Source organism: Doryrhamphus excisus, linkage group LG1 (genome assembly GCF_037039965.1).
Source record: "Doryrhamphus excisus strain RoL-2023G ecotype Guam linkage group LG1, RoL_Dexc_Guam_v1.1, whole genome shotgun sequence".
Taxonomy (NCBI): Eukaryota; Metazoa; Chordata; class Actinopteri; order Syngnathiformes; family Syngnathidae; genus Doryrhamphus; species Doryrhamphus excisus.
The window spans coordinates 5,907,508-5,922,309 of record NC_136357.1 but is presented as its reverse complement, the minus strand read 5'-3'; the positions used below and the strand labels follow the sequence as shown (position 1 = coordinate 5,922,309).

The following is a 14,802-nucleotide window of genomic DNA, read 5'->3' as shown; positions in this document are numbered from 1 at the left end:
TGTACAAACAAAGCTCTTACTTTCAAAGTGTGATCTTACCATTACATAGTTTGTTGTTGTGTTCTCCTGTAATGGCACTGCAGTAGTAATATCTATTTTTCTTGTCCGATAGGATCATAATGCCAAGGAGAAAGCTTTGCAGAGCATTTCGTCCATGTCCTCTTCTCAGATTGTCTCAGCCACTGCTATACACAGCAAACTGCTGCCTGGAATAGTGCGGGCCAACTTTCCTGGTAACACACAGGTAAAATGCATACCACAAATCATATCTACACCTTGTAAAAAATAGTCCGCAATACCATCCTACGGTGTGAGAAAAAGTGGAGGTCCAGCCAGTGTGGAAATACCTGGAATACTCGTTATTCATCGCAGTTGTAACTGGGCCTGGATGTGCTGAAACCACGGGAATGAGACATATTGACAGAACTGATGTTTCCTGTCTTGGTAGCATCAAGCGGCGACGGTGCGATGTGTAAAATTTTGCATCCCGCAGCTTGTAGAATATACAATAATATTACATTTATTCATTCATTTTCTACCGCTTATCCTCACGAGGGTCGCGGCGGGTGCTGGAGCCTATGCCACCTGACTTTGGACTAGAGGCGGCGTACACCCTGGACTGGTCGCCAACCAATCACAGGGCACATATAGACAAAAAAAAATTCACACTGACATTCATATTAAAATTGTTTTATTATTATTATAATTTTTGTGACCTTTTTAGCCACCGGTTGTGTATTGTTATTATTATTATTTTTTCAATATTATTTTCTTCTTATATATTTTGGTCATAAAAATATTAAATAATTAAAACATATTAATATTAAAATATTAATATCAATAAAATATTATTATTTTTATTTTATTAATGAAATATTAATATTAAATAATATTAATGTCATAAAAACTACTACTTTTAATTCTATTAGAAATATTAATATTTCAATATTAATTGTGAAATGAGTTGCATTGCAGGACTAACCAGGATTAATTGCATTAAGAACTAAGAATCTTTGAAAAAATTGTAAATAATTGTTATTTTTTGTTATTTATACAAACCTATATATGTTCTACTTCCATCATGTTCTATTATCTTGTTTAAAAAGGACTGTTCAAGTGTCTTCTTTTCAATAAAGATATTCCAAAATAGCACATTTTATAATATAACACATACTATGAAACGTGATATTTTTTCCCAAGGTTGTCATACAGTACCATGTACTGTATATATACTGTGTATATTTGGTAAACATAAGACAGTAGAGTCTTCATGCCTCCCTTTTCCAGCTTATTAATGAGTGCTTTATTTTCAGCTTTGGCAAGGGATGATCCCCGGAGGACAGTCCAGCTCCGCCTCAGAAGAGTGAGTCACATGATGTACTCTTTTAAGCTTCGTTATTGATTCCAATATGTCGAAAGGTCGAATGAAATTATGAAATTATTAAGACACAGCAACCACAAACATTTTGCTTCACACCTCTATGTGAAACCTGACAAATATTGCAGCTACATTTTTTTTTGAGTCAGTCACATGATGATGTGATTGTAATGTGGAAATAAAATGAGGCCCCCTTATAGCTTTTAGACACTCTTGACCTCTTTGCGTGTGTCGTTGTTCCGTTAAGTCACAGAACACACTGTAATCCCTTTCAGTACAGTGCAGGTACAATGTGACTGGCAATACTGTGGGTCCTTTCATCCTTTTTTAATACTGCCCTTTTCTGTGTGCCTGTTTCTCTCAGCATCAAGCCATTCTCGCAGCAAGCCTACTCGGTGCAGACAGCAGGGACCACCACAATCACAGGTGAGAGGGACCACACGGCAATTATCTCTTTTCTCCGGAACGAACAGGTGGTCCTCTTTCTTGCCTTTTAGGCTGCAGCTTCTCTGTAGAGTTTTTTTTTTTTATTTATGATTGGGCAGAGGCACTATGAGGCTTGACTTGTGGGGTGGTCCTATGCAGAAAAATGGGGGTTTAAGGTGTTCTGACACAACAGACTAACTTTCTAAGCTTTTAATGTGTGAAAAAGGTATAGAATTGTAATTCACCAGAAGCTGGGTTTTATCAAATTGTCATCACATTAATTAAACAGAGTCGGTAAATAACATATTTCCATTCAGGGGTCGCCACAGTCCCCTCAAATCAATCTCCTCCATCCAAACCTGTCTTCTCTCACACCAACTACCCTCATGTCCTCCTTCACTACATCCATAAACCTCCTCTTTGGTCTTCCTCTACGCCCTAAAGGCGGCATCTTTCTACCAATATATTCACTATCTCTCATGTCCGGGAGACATGTCCAAACCATCTCAGTCTGGCCTCTCTGACTTTATCTCCAAGGCCTCTAACATGTAATGTCCATCTGGTGTACTTGTTCCTGATCCTATCCATCCTGGTCACTCCCAATGAGAACCTAAACATCCTTATCTTTGCTTCCTGTTTAGACTAGGGATCGACCGATATGTTTTTTTTTTCCGGCCGATGCCGATATCGATTTTTTTCCATCACCCTTAGCCGATGACCGATTTTGCTTGCGCTGATATTTGTGGCTGATACTGCTTTTGCTTCCTCAATTTAGATGAAAAAATTACAATGATGATAAATATTACAGGTCTCAAGTTGAAACAAATATTTATTGAAATGTAAACACTGAACACAGTAGGATTCAGCTTTCATAAACACACATTTAAACAGCATTATCAATTTTAAAAGGAGTAAATATTCAACCATGCGCAAGTTTTATCTAGCATCCATGTGATGACTGCTCCTCCGCAGTGTGACGCGCAGTTATAACCGTTACATTAAAACCATTATAAATGTGTGTTTCAGATGCTCCTTGATTTTGAAATTATCATACCTTTGTAAAAAAAAAAAACATATATATATAAGCCTGTCATTAATGATAAATTAATATTAATCAACACTGCAAGTACGATGCGTCTTTACATGCTATTACAGTGGTCAGTATTTGGTAAGTCCAATGTATATATATATATTCATTCATTTTCTACCGCTTATCCTCACGAGAGTCACGGTGGTGCTGGAGCCTATCCCAGCTGTCTTTGGGCGAGAGGCGGGGTACACCCTGGTCTGGTCACCAGCCAATCACAGGGCACATATAGACAAACAACCATTCACACTCACATTCATACCTATGGACAATTTGGAGTCGCTAATTAACCTAGCATGTTTTTGGAATGTGGGAGGAAACCGGAGTACCCGGAGAAAACCCACGCATGCACAGGGAGAACATGCAAACTCCACACAGAGATGGCCAAGGGTGGAATTGAACCCTGGTCGTCTAGCTGTGAGGTCTGCGCGCTAACCACTCGACCGCCATGAAGCCCCTGTGTATATATATATATATATATATATATATAGTATATATATATAATATAGTTAAATACAATGGCATTAGGTCAACAGTTTTATGTGTGTTTTCCAGGCTATGAGCGTCCTCCAGCCGCCCAGTCCCACCGAGAGCCAGCATGGCAGGGCCGCTCCATCGGCACCACCAAACTACGACTGGTGGAGTTCTCATCTTTCCTGGAAACACAAAGGGACCAAGAGGCGGTCAGTATCACACAAACAGCAGACAACCGTGTTGTGTGTCTCCAAGTATGACTAACCTTGGTAAAGCGTTGTCTCTGCAGTCTATCCGTCATACTGCCACAGTATACATTCAGTGCCATTTTTCTGCCGTGCACACACAGACAGCAGGCATTCATCTTGTTGATTTTTTTCCCCCTGCTCAAATACTATTTACTGCATACGATATTTTATGTCAGCAACAACATTAAGCACACAAATCCACGTATATGAGTAATAAAGCTTAAGATTAATTGAATAATAATTTCACTACTATATCATTCATATGTGTGCTTTGCTCCAAATCATCTTTAATGAACAAACTTTAAATGTTTCTCCCTCCAGTACAACAAGCACCTGTTTGTGCACATCAGTCAGAGCAATCCGAGCTACAGCGACCCCCTGCTGGAGTGCGTGGACATCAGGCAGATCTACGACAAGTTCCCAGAGAAGAAGGGTGGCCTCAAAGAGCTCTTTGGAAAGGGGCCTCAAAATGCTTTCTATCTCATCAAGTTCTGGGTGAGCACACGGCGGAATTGGACCTCAATTTTAATTCAAGCTACATATGGTGGAAATGCTTAAAGGGATAGTTCTCTAAGTGGGTTTCGAATAGAGGATAAGGGAATCTTAAAGAACCAAATTATAGAATGAGAACCAGATTGTTTATTCCTGACAACAATACCGAATACAGACGTCCGTGCTTATCTGCAGTCCCTGTATGCCTACAAGTAAGCGGGTCTTATGCTATACAGATACATATTCATTCATTTTCAATTTCATTTTCTACCGCTTATCCTCACGAGGGTCGTGTGGGCGCTGGAGCCTCGGGTGGGGCGAGAGGCGGGGTACACCCTGGACTGGTCGCCAGCCAATCACAGGGCACATATAGACAAACAACCATTCACACTCACATTCATACCTATGGACAATTTGGAGTCGCCAATTAACCTAGCATGTTTTTGGAATGTGGGAGGAAACCGGAGTACCCGGAGAAAACCCACGCATGCACGGGGAGAACATGCAAACTCCACACAGAGATGGCCGAGGGTGGAATTGAACTCGGGTCTCCTAGCTGTGAGGCCTACGTGCTAACCACTCGGTCACCGTGCAGCCTAGATACATATATAGCTTATTATTTGATGATCTAATAGTGTCGTGTTTTTTTTACGTCTTAATCAGACCAAACCATTTGTGCATTAGGGGTGGTAGGAGGATTCTTTACTCTATTTTCAAAGACAATAAAGGCAAAAGAACCAGAAATATTTTTTTGCATGTAAATATCACACATTTTCTCCCCCAAATCAGCACATTTAGAAAGGAAACTGAATGAATGAAACTACTTCATGTCAAAAAATCCACACTACCCTGTAAATCCACCTGTACTTTTCCACTGACACCATGTCTTTGTGTTGACAGCTGTGAGTGTGTATGTGTGCATGTGTCGTTGTGTGTTGTCTTTCCACCTGGGATATGAAGTGGCGGAGTGATGAACACACATTTGCTTTGTTTGAACACCTGCCCACTATGTCATATATTACACCATTTCCACATAGCAAAATGTCTAAATTTAAACATCTCCGGCACCTCAGGGTGTCACTGTTCTAATTATCCATTTACAATTTAACTGAGTAAAAATACAGTTATTTTTTTCACTATTGCATGACTTGTTTGGCAGAATGTGTGATATTGAGACTTTTGTATGTACAGTACTCAACTGAAAATGGCACATTCCCATGATATTGAACGAGAATGGTACATGGTATGTCCAATAGTACTGCTTATACGTATATGACTTGTAGATTTTAACAATTACATCTTACAGAAAACACAAATTTTCCCAAAGCTATCACTCTATGGCTAATTGTAAACAAAATATTTAATATTTATAGGTTATCACATGGTTTGTCTGGTATCAGGCCAGGTATCATGCCCCCCCATGACCTTCGGTCTCGGGCTGATACTGGCACACGGGGGACATGATACTGGGCCTGATACCAGACGAACCATGTGATGATCTTATTATCACATACTATTTTATCATGAGCTTATTATCACGTACTATTTAATCAAAAGACCATTTTGTTTCCAGAAAATATTCAGTTTATTACATGTATTATATCTAAACAGTGTAAACACAATAATTTCAAAAATATTTCAACAATAATATTTTATCAACAGTCTTATCTTATCAATGTCTGACAATTAAAGTTCCATTAATCAAGTTTGGGTTTTTTGGTGACTGGAGAAGAACTAGGCACTAAGCACTCGTGCGCTGTTCTCTGATTGGTTGTTTCACGGGCACGATACCAGAGCAGCGCGCTCTGAGTGGACAGCTACGGGGGCTGATACTGGACATGGTTAAACTCTATATTTTATCAGTATCACTGCCCTGAGCTTTGACGCAGTATCATTTTTGGCCTTTTCCCGTATCATTCATGGGGCGGTTTCTAGGGTACAGGGCCAATTAATACTGTAGTATGTGATAAACACACATATAACACATTTTAATGCAGTTTTTCATTGGTGGTAAATATTTTCAAACAGTTAGGGGTATTATAGCTTAATTTTTTTTGTAAAAATTAAACAAAATTCTCAAATAAAATAACTTAAATAATAATAATGTCCAATGTTTCTTTCTAGGAAAGAACAACAACAATGCAGACGTGTAACAGTAACAGTTTGACCAGTCTAAATTATCCGTTTGACCACATAGACATCAATAATTAATCATAGGAAATTGACTTGGAAAATGCATTATGCATACTGTAAGTCAATGTGTTTATATATTAATTGTGCATTTTCTCACTAGGCGGATCTAAATTACAACATACAGGAAGACCCGGCTGCTTTCTACGGGGTCACCAGTCAGTATGAGAGCTCAGAGAACATGACCATCACCTGCTCTACCAAGGTGTGCTCCTTTGGCAAGCAGGTCGTCGAGAAGGTGGAGGTAAGTACAATGGAAGTTTGATTCATGTCTTACTTTGTTTACTCAAGGTAAATAATCGCTCATAGGATGCACGGCGCCTGAGTGGCCACACAGTTGGGAGATCCGAGTTCGATTCCACTCTCGGCTATCTCTGTGTGGAGTTTGCATGTTCTCCGTCGTACATGCGTGGGTTTTCTCTGGAGACTACGGTTTCCTCCCACATTCCAAAAACAAAAGGCGCTTCATGCTAGAAAAGCCTACAATGTGACTGAATCACAACAATTTTGCAAAGATGAGTGGGCCATAATTCCTCCACAGCGCTATAGGAGACTCATTGCAAGTTATCACAAACGTTTGATTGCAGTTGTTGCAGCTATGGGTTTCTCCCTTTTGTGTTCAATTGTGTTGTCATTGAGTAATATTTCAATTTGTTTGATTTCAATTTGTTTCAATTTGGGTGTGATAACTTGAGGTCCTGTTAGCACGCAGGCCTCACAGCTAAAAGATGGGAGTTCAATTCCACCCTCGGCCATCTCTGTGTGGAGTTTGCATGTTCTCCCTGTGCATGTGTGGGTTTTCTCCGATTTCCTCCCACATTCCAAAAACATGCTAGGTTAATTGGCGACTCCAAATTGTCCATAGGTATGAATGTGAGTGTGAATGGTTGTTTGTCTATATGTGCCCTGTGATTGGCTGGCCACCCTGAACACAATGAGGAATACGAGAAACAGTTCTTAGTATGATGCGGTGTCATCATTGCATCAGTCATTACGGATGTAAAGTAATACTGTTTTTTTTCTCTTCTCCTTCAGACGGAGTATGCCAGGTTTGAAAATGGACGTTTTGTGTACAGAATCAGTCGTTCTCCCATGTGTGAATACATGATCAACTTCATCCACAAGCTGAAGCACCTGCCAGAGAAATACATGATGAACAGCGTCCTAGAGAACTTCACTATTCTGCTGGTGAGGACGTCAGATAGTCTGAGTATATGTGTGTGTGTGTGTGTGTGTGTGTGTGTGTGTGTGTGTGTGTGCTGTTAATCTTCCTCTTGTGTTAGATTTCTGGTATCATCTCTTATGTTAACAGGTCGGTTTTGACCCATGTATTAAATCAGCTATAAAATACACTAAAAACAATAAGTTACCATTAAATTTGCTTCTCATGTCTTGGTTACCTTCTTAGGTTTCCTCCATAAAAATGTTGGTTTTAATACTTTTGGTGTGGGCCTTTTTTTGTCACTATAACCCTCAATTTCAATTTCCAAAAATGGTTAACTGAACCTCAAAAGAATCATATTAATAAATTGAAGGTTCTTTTGTTGCCTGGCTATTACTGAGGGCTATAGAACATATCTCTTAAATCAATTAGTTTGATTTATTTTCTCATTTTAGTATTAATCACTAAAGAAACATCTATGGCAGGGGTCTCAAACTCAATTTACCTGGGGGACACTGGAGCTAGGGTCTGTGCAAGGCTGGGCTGCATCAGGTTTTCCCAAAAAAAAAAAAAAACGCATTTATTAAAAACAGAAAAATATACAAACTTTTTCAGTGCTTTGGTTCAGATTTTCTACAAGAAAAGCTCTGATAAAACATTCCACTGTTCTCAAATATCTTAATTTTTATTTTTCTGCACAAAATAAGATGAAAAGTAAATAAACAAATCAAGTATAAAGAAAATCAATCAGTAATAAATAAATATAATAATAATAATAAAACGGCAAATAATAAAAACTTAAGAAACCACATATAGTTGGTGGGTAGACAAATTATTTTTTTCAGATTAAAATGAACAAAGCATTATTAGAGCCCTGTAGACATGACAAAACACGACTATAGTCACATTTATACTCTTTTTATTTACAACATATTGCGCAACTGCAGGGTCTTGAGACACATGCTAACTCGCAAACTAGAGAGCTAGCGACCTAAACGGTAGCCTTCAAGTTATTTCCTTTAAACTTAAATAGCCAAAAACTTACCACTTCCACACGGATAGGGAGGATAACTATTAACAGTTATTTAACCTTTAACATGAACATTAATCAAACGTAATAATTTTTTCTGGGTACATGATACCATACAGCATCCATATCAAACTTGCGCGGGCCTGCACTAACATTAAACTTTCATATCAAGGCGAGGGCCTCAAACTAGTGTTTTGCGTGCCACATTTGGCCCGCGGGCCGCGTGTTTGAGACCCCTGATCTATGGTGTTTGGGTGAATTTTGACCCATATATATTAATGTCAAGAAAAGGTAGAAAAAGTTATTGTTTTCAGTTACAGAACTTTAGTATCAACTGAAATCAAAAAGCAGAACAGGCCCAGATCTTGGTTCACTGTACTTCTGGCCATTCATTCCATGATCCAAATTGTGAATGTGAAATCAAACCAGTCAAATGAGTGAATTCACCTCACATGTATACTGGAAGAAAAAAAAAACGGTCAAAATGAGAATCCCCTGAAGCTTACATGATGAGAAGAGGAGCTGGTTGTCATTGTGTTGGCTAATTGTACACTTATGATTTCAATTATGGCTCAAAATATTGCTTTATAGTCATATTATTATAACCGGGTCGAAACCGATGCAGTGATCATAATTTCAACAAGACCATTTTAAAATGTAGTAAAAATGATTTTTTTTGTTGAAATAGAGTTTCCTGACAAAGTCAAAAAGCCTTGATGCAATAAACAAATGTTCTTTTTATGCATTAAAATATAAAACACAAGAGGAGGGTTAAATACATATATTAATTATGATTCTGAATATTTTGGGATTTCAGGTGGTGAGCAACAGAGACACTCAGGAGACCTTGCTGTGCATGGCCTGCGTGTTTGAGGTGTCAAACAATGAGCACGGAGCACAGCACCACATCTATCGTCTTATCAAGGAATAACACACACACACATAAACACACATAAACACATAATTATGGCCTTTTTTTTTGAAATGTCTAGAAAAGTGTCTTTCAACCAAACAACATGAGGAAGAAAAACAGCACGGTCACAACTATGGCACTGATGTTTTTTTAAAAATTCATACTTCATATAAGACCTCCAAAACACCAAAAAAAGAAAACCAAGATGTTGACACCTGATGTCACCTTTCATTCAATTCTTATTTGCAGCTCTGATGTTTTTTTTTGTGTGTTGCATTGCTATTTGAACTCAAAACAAAGTCAAATTCATATTCACACTAAAGGTCAGACCCTGTGTATCATCAACAAGCAGATAAACACTGGATAAAGTACTTAGCAGTACAATACAGAAGCGGTCTTGTACTTGTATCTTAATAGCAATGCTTTCATTGTATGAGTGGTAGTCTTGCGCACAAAAAAAACTTGTGTCCCAAAGAAAATAATCTTTTTTTTTTTTTTTTAAACATTTTTGTACAATTCAAGAATTAAAAAAAAAATATCTCTACATTTTGGGGAAAAAAAATAAAAAATACTATTAATAACATATATTCTCTATTTTAATTCCAGGAACACAATCTAAAATGTATGTTAATAAGAAGTTATACGCAAAAACTACAAATATTTCAGGTACATTTATGTGCAACAATGTTCATTTTGATGTATGTGAATTGCACTGTGAATTGTATAAACGGAACCATAGTGCAAAATAAAAAGCGGAGAACTCTAAGAAATGAAGTTAAGACTTCCTTTAGTTGACAGTCTGTGTTTTGTCTTTCCGACTTGTTGAGCGGAACACATTGAAAAAGGCGAAATACAGTACTTTTTCTTTTTCGGTTACCCATTATCAATGAAGTAAATACCAAAAAAATAATAATAATAATAACGTTGTGCACTGTAGCAGGTGACGTTCTCTGGTTTGTCCGTGTCATGCTTGGCAGCATGAAGTGCCTTTGTCTGGAAACAACAAGTGTCTTCTCTCTTTTACTCAAATCCCCCACCTGTCAAATTCACCATCTTATTTGTCAATGTTTGAAAAGGATAATTGCACACGTTCCGATACTGGACTAATGTTTAACGTTTAATGTCTTGTTGTAATTTGTTGTATTTTTTTTTTTAATTGGTTCCCACATAATGTAAATGAAAAGTTGAGTCATTTGGCATGTGTTTGAGTCTGTGTACTACACGTATGTGGGACTAACCTCATTGAAAACAATGCACATCATTGTTCTAACTAGTGTGTTGTTGGCCTCTAACATTAAACAATCATATTGTGAGTTATTACAGATATAAACACTGTAACACATTTTCACTATTACATGATTTGTAAAGGGATCTCATCCTTATCTAAGGTGAAAAGATGTGTTTTAATTAGGGATGTCCGATAATTATTAGCATAAAATAAGCATAAAAATGTGATATCAGATCAAAAAAATTTTAAACCATCCATCCATTTTCTATACCGCCTATCCTCATGAGGTTTGCAGGCATGCTGGAGCCTATCCCAGCCGTCTTCAGGCAAGAGGCGGGGTACACCCAGGACCGGTCGCCAGCCAATCACAGGGCACATATAGACAAACAACCATTCACACTCACATTCATACCTATGGACAATTTGGAGTCGTTAATTAACCTAGCATGTTTTTGGACAAGTGGTTAGTGCGCAGGCCTCACAGTTAGGAGACCCGAGTTCAATTCCACGCTCGGCCATCTCTGTGTGGAGTTTGCATGTTCTCCCCATGCATGCATGGGTTTTCTCCGGGTACTCCGGTTTCCTCCCACATTCCAAAAACATGCTAGGTTAATTAGCGACTCCAAATTGTCCATAGGTATGAATGTGAGTGTGAATGGTTGTTTGTCTATATGTGCCCTGTGATTGGCTGGCGACCAGTCCAGGGTGTACCCCGCCTCTCGACTGAAGACAGCTCGGAAAATGAATGAATGAATACACACAAAACAATGTGATGAAGTTGATTTAGAACAAATGAGTGGTTATCGAGTGGTTAGTGTGCAGGCCTCACACCTAAGAGACCCAAGTTCAATTCCTCGGCCATCTCTGTGGAGTTTGCATGTTCACTCCGGTTTCCTCCCACATTCCAAAAACATGCTAGGTTAATTGGCGACTCCAAATTGTCCATAGGTATGAAAGTGAGTGTGAATGGTTGTTTGTCTATATGGCGACAAGTCATCCCAGACAGCTGGGATAGGCTCCAGCACCTCCTGCGACCCTCATGAGGATAAGCGGTAGAAAATGAATGAATTTTTTCGGAATGTGGGAGGAAACCTGTAGAAAACCCACCCATGCACAGGGAGAACATGCAAACTCCACACAGAGCTTGCCGAGGGTGGAATAGAACTTGGGTTTCCTAGCTGTGAGGCCTGCACGCTAACCACTTGTACACCGTGCAGCCACATTCCAAAAACATGCTAGGTTAATTGGCGACTCCAAATTGTCCATAGGTATGAATGTGACACAGAGTGTGGAATCGAACCCAGGTCTCTTAGCTGTGTGGCCTGTGCACCCTTTCCAAATCATGAAAACCATGAAAATATTTAAAGTGCTGTATACAACATGTATGTGTTCCTTGCACCATAGGTGATACTATATCATGTTACATGTTACGGTACTTGGACAATATCGGTTTTGGGCAAAAAAAAGCCAATATCGGACATCCCTAGTTTGAATTCATTCATCCTTCATTCATACTCACAGTGTCATAATCCTGCTAGCAAACAAACAGTAATGGAGATCATGAGGTGTCCTGTTTAGCGCCGTTTAACCCGTATGAGCTATGGTGTCCGGTAACTTAAAGACTAGACTCACAGTCCATTCAGGTCTGGAATTCTGGAAAATCCCATCACTGTTCCCTTTTGTGCTTGTTTTAAAGAAGGTATCTTTTTGGACACTCTCAGGTAATCTTGAAAATCAATCACCGAGATAATGTCCTTGATGTATTTCAGAAGGTTTTGGTCCTCTGCTCAGTTTGTGAATCCCTGTTGTGTGTTTTGCCGGTGTCGTCTCGTATGTGCAAATTGGACATGTAGAGCCACATGGCGCAGAAATCCTGTTTGTAACGACTTCCCTAATGGCCTTGATGATTTTCATCCCCCGTGTGTGTGTGTGTGTGTGTGTGTGTGTGTGTGCACTGGGAGTTAGTTGTTTTTTTTAAGGTGCTTTGTATAAAGTTGACAATGACGTTTATTACAGATGTTGTGTATATGTTTGATATTCTAATTCCCCATCCTATTTTGTGACGGAGAGAGTACATCTACAAAAAAAAAAAATCCAAATGCCAGTGGTGTGTCTATTGGTACCGCACAGGGTCTGATCTTTGCTTTGTAATCCCCCCCCCCCCCCTCTCCCTCATGGCTCTAAAAGTATGTTAGATATTTTCTAGCTTTGTAGAGACTTTGTATGCATACGCTATTCACTTTCAAATAAATGGCCAGTTCTGAATGCTTTTGTGTTTGTATTTATAAGCCCGTATAGGTTTGGGATTACAGTATTTCTCGATTGTGACACTTGCAAAATATTTTAGAATTGTTTTTTTTTTTTTTTTTTTTTTGACTCAGAACACAAAATTACACAGAAATATATTTTTTTATTTTTCATAGAAAAACAATCTACAAAGTGTTCATCACAGCCAACACAAAGTTCCACATACAGTGGTCTGCATCTAAATGTATACATCTTCAGTTAAAGAAATAATAATAATCATCAACAAAAAATCAATCAATACAGTTTTTCTCGATTGTTTAAACACATTTTCTGAAAGGATGCCTCATATTCTCAGAACTCAGAACACACAAATCCAAAAATCACTCACACATTTCTGAAAAAAACCTCAATTCTCCTGCAAAATTAAACTCATTCATTCATTCATTTTCTACCGCTTTTTCCTCACGAGGGTCGCGGGGGTTGCTGGAGCCTATCCCAGCTGTCTTTGGGCGAGAGGCGGGGTACACCCTGGACTGGTCGCCAGCCAATCACAGGGCACATATAGACAAACAACCATTCACACTCACATTCATACCTATGGACAATTTGGAGTCGCCAATTAACCCAGCATGTTTTTGGAATGTGGGAGGAAACCGGAGTACCCGGAGAAAACCCACGCATGCACGGGGAGAACATGCAAACTCCACACAGACATGGCAAAATGAAACTTTACATCCAAAACAGTCTTCATTCTTCTCAAAATGGTGTTTTGTGTCCAAATGACGCACACAAACCACTATATGAATAAACATTTATATGAACCAGTTAAACACTGATGTGCTCAGTGTAAAAAAACTGTGATTACATCATATTCATCATGACTCGGGCCTTTTTGTGTTCAGTGTGACACTTCTTGCAAAATGTTTTAGAATTGTTTTTTTGTTTTTGTTTTTTTTACTCAAAGCACAAAATTACTCAGAAATATATATTTTTATTTTTCACAGAAAAAAAATCTACAAAGTGTTCATCACAGCCAACACAAAGTTCATGAAAATTGTGCCAAAACTCAGAGAAATTGTGTGTAGTGTTTTTGAAAAGATCTGCAGTGTGAGTGTAAAGCAGGAATTGTGCTTATAGTTTAGCAGACTTGGTTGATGGAGTTGGTGCATTGGTTTATATGTTGTGGTCATTGGGTCTCAGGCATCACAAATTGTGTGAAAAACTGTTAGTTAGTTCAATCATGCATTTTCACATGTGAACACTAGAGGGAGCAATACTCAAGGAAAACATATAAGCCATATTTCATAAAACTGATATTCATTTAGTCTATTAATATTGTCAATGTTAAAAAAAAAAAAGCTCCTGGGAAATATGATGATTCTAACACATCAAATATATTTCAGTATTTATGTTTTCTAGAACATGAATCCAAAGAATACTACATATACGTGCTGGTGTAGGCTCCACCACGCCCTAATGAGGTAAATCTGTATGGTAGTGTCTGTGGGCGAGTCTCTTTGTGGTCATAATGACTTCACAGGAAATGAGTTCAGAGATTAGAAAAATATTGTGTGTTATCTCACAGCCCAGATGCACCATGAGCGCTAACAAATCTTCTTTATCCAATGTAGTGTGTGTGTGTTCATGTGCGGCCTGTGTGTGTGTGTGTGTGTATGTGTGAGTGTTTGTATATGACGTCAGAGATGTTTTCCTCAGCACTCAACACTCGATCGTACAGTGGTTTGCCCACTTCCTGATTGATTACTTTTTTTTTGCATGTTTTCCCTCCCTTTGAGGTTCTTCTGTGATTAATGGATATCTATAAATAAACTCGATAAGATCATCAAATACATTTAAGTACTACTCAATGACAACACATGATCCCCAATAGAATCTATTATGGTCTAAAAGTAATACTGCATTTCAG

The 14,802-nt window shown here is 38.5% G+C and overlaps 1 protein-coding gene across 1 annotated transcript in view; it reads left to right on the top strand.

Moving 5' to 3' along the window:
* LOC131130709 (transcriptional enhancer factor TEF-1-like) overlaps positions 1-10,878 on the top strand; it is a 42,317-nt gene extending 31,439 nt beyond the window's left edge. Inside the window, exons 5-12 of the mRNA XM_058074558.2 lie at positions 113-244; positions 1,314-1,363; positions 1,743-1,804; positions 3,447-3,574; positions 3,935-4,108; positions 6,399-6,539; positions 7,331-7,483; positions 9,305-10,878. Of these exons, the coding sequence (XP_057930541.1) occupies positions 113-244; positions 1,314-1,363; positions 1,743-1,804; positions 3,447-3,574; positions 3,935-4,108; positions 6,399-6,539; positions 7,331-7,483; positions 9,305-9,418 (954 nt within the window). The 3' untranslated portion in view covers positions 9,419-10,878. The remainder of the gene's footprint in view (positions 1-112; positions 245-1,313; positions 1,364-1,742; positions 1,805-3,446; positions 3,575-3,934; positions 4,109-6,398; positions 6,540-7,330; positions 7,484-9,304) is intronic.
* Positions 10,879-14,802: the final 3,924 nt, after the last annotated feature.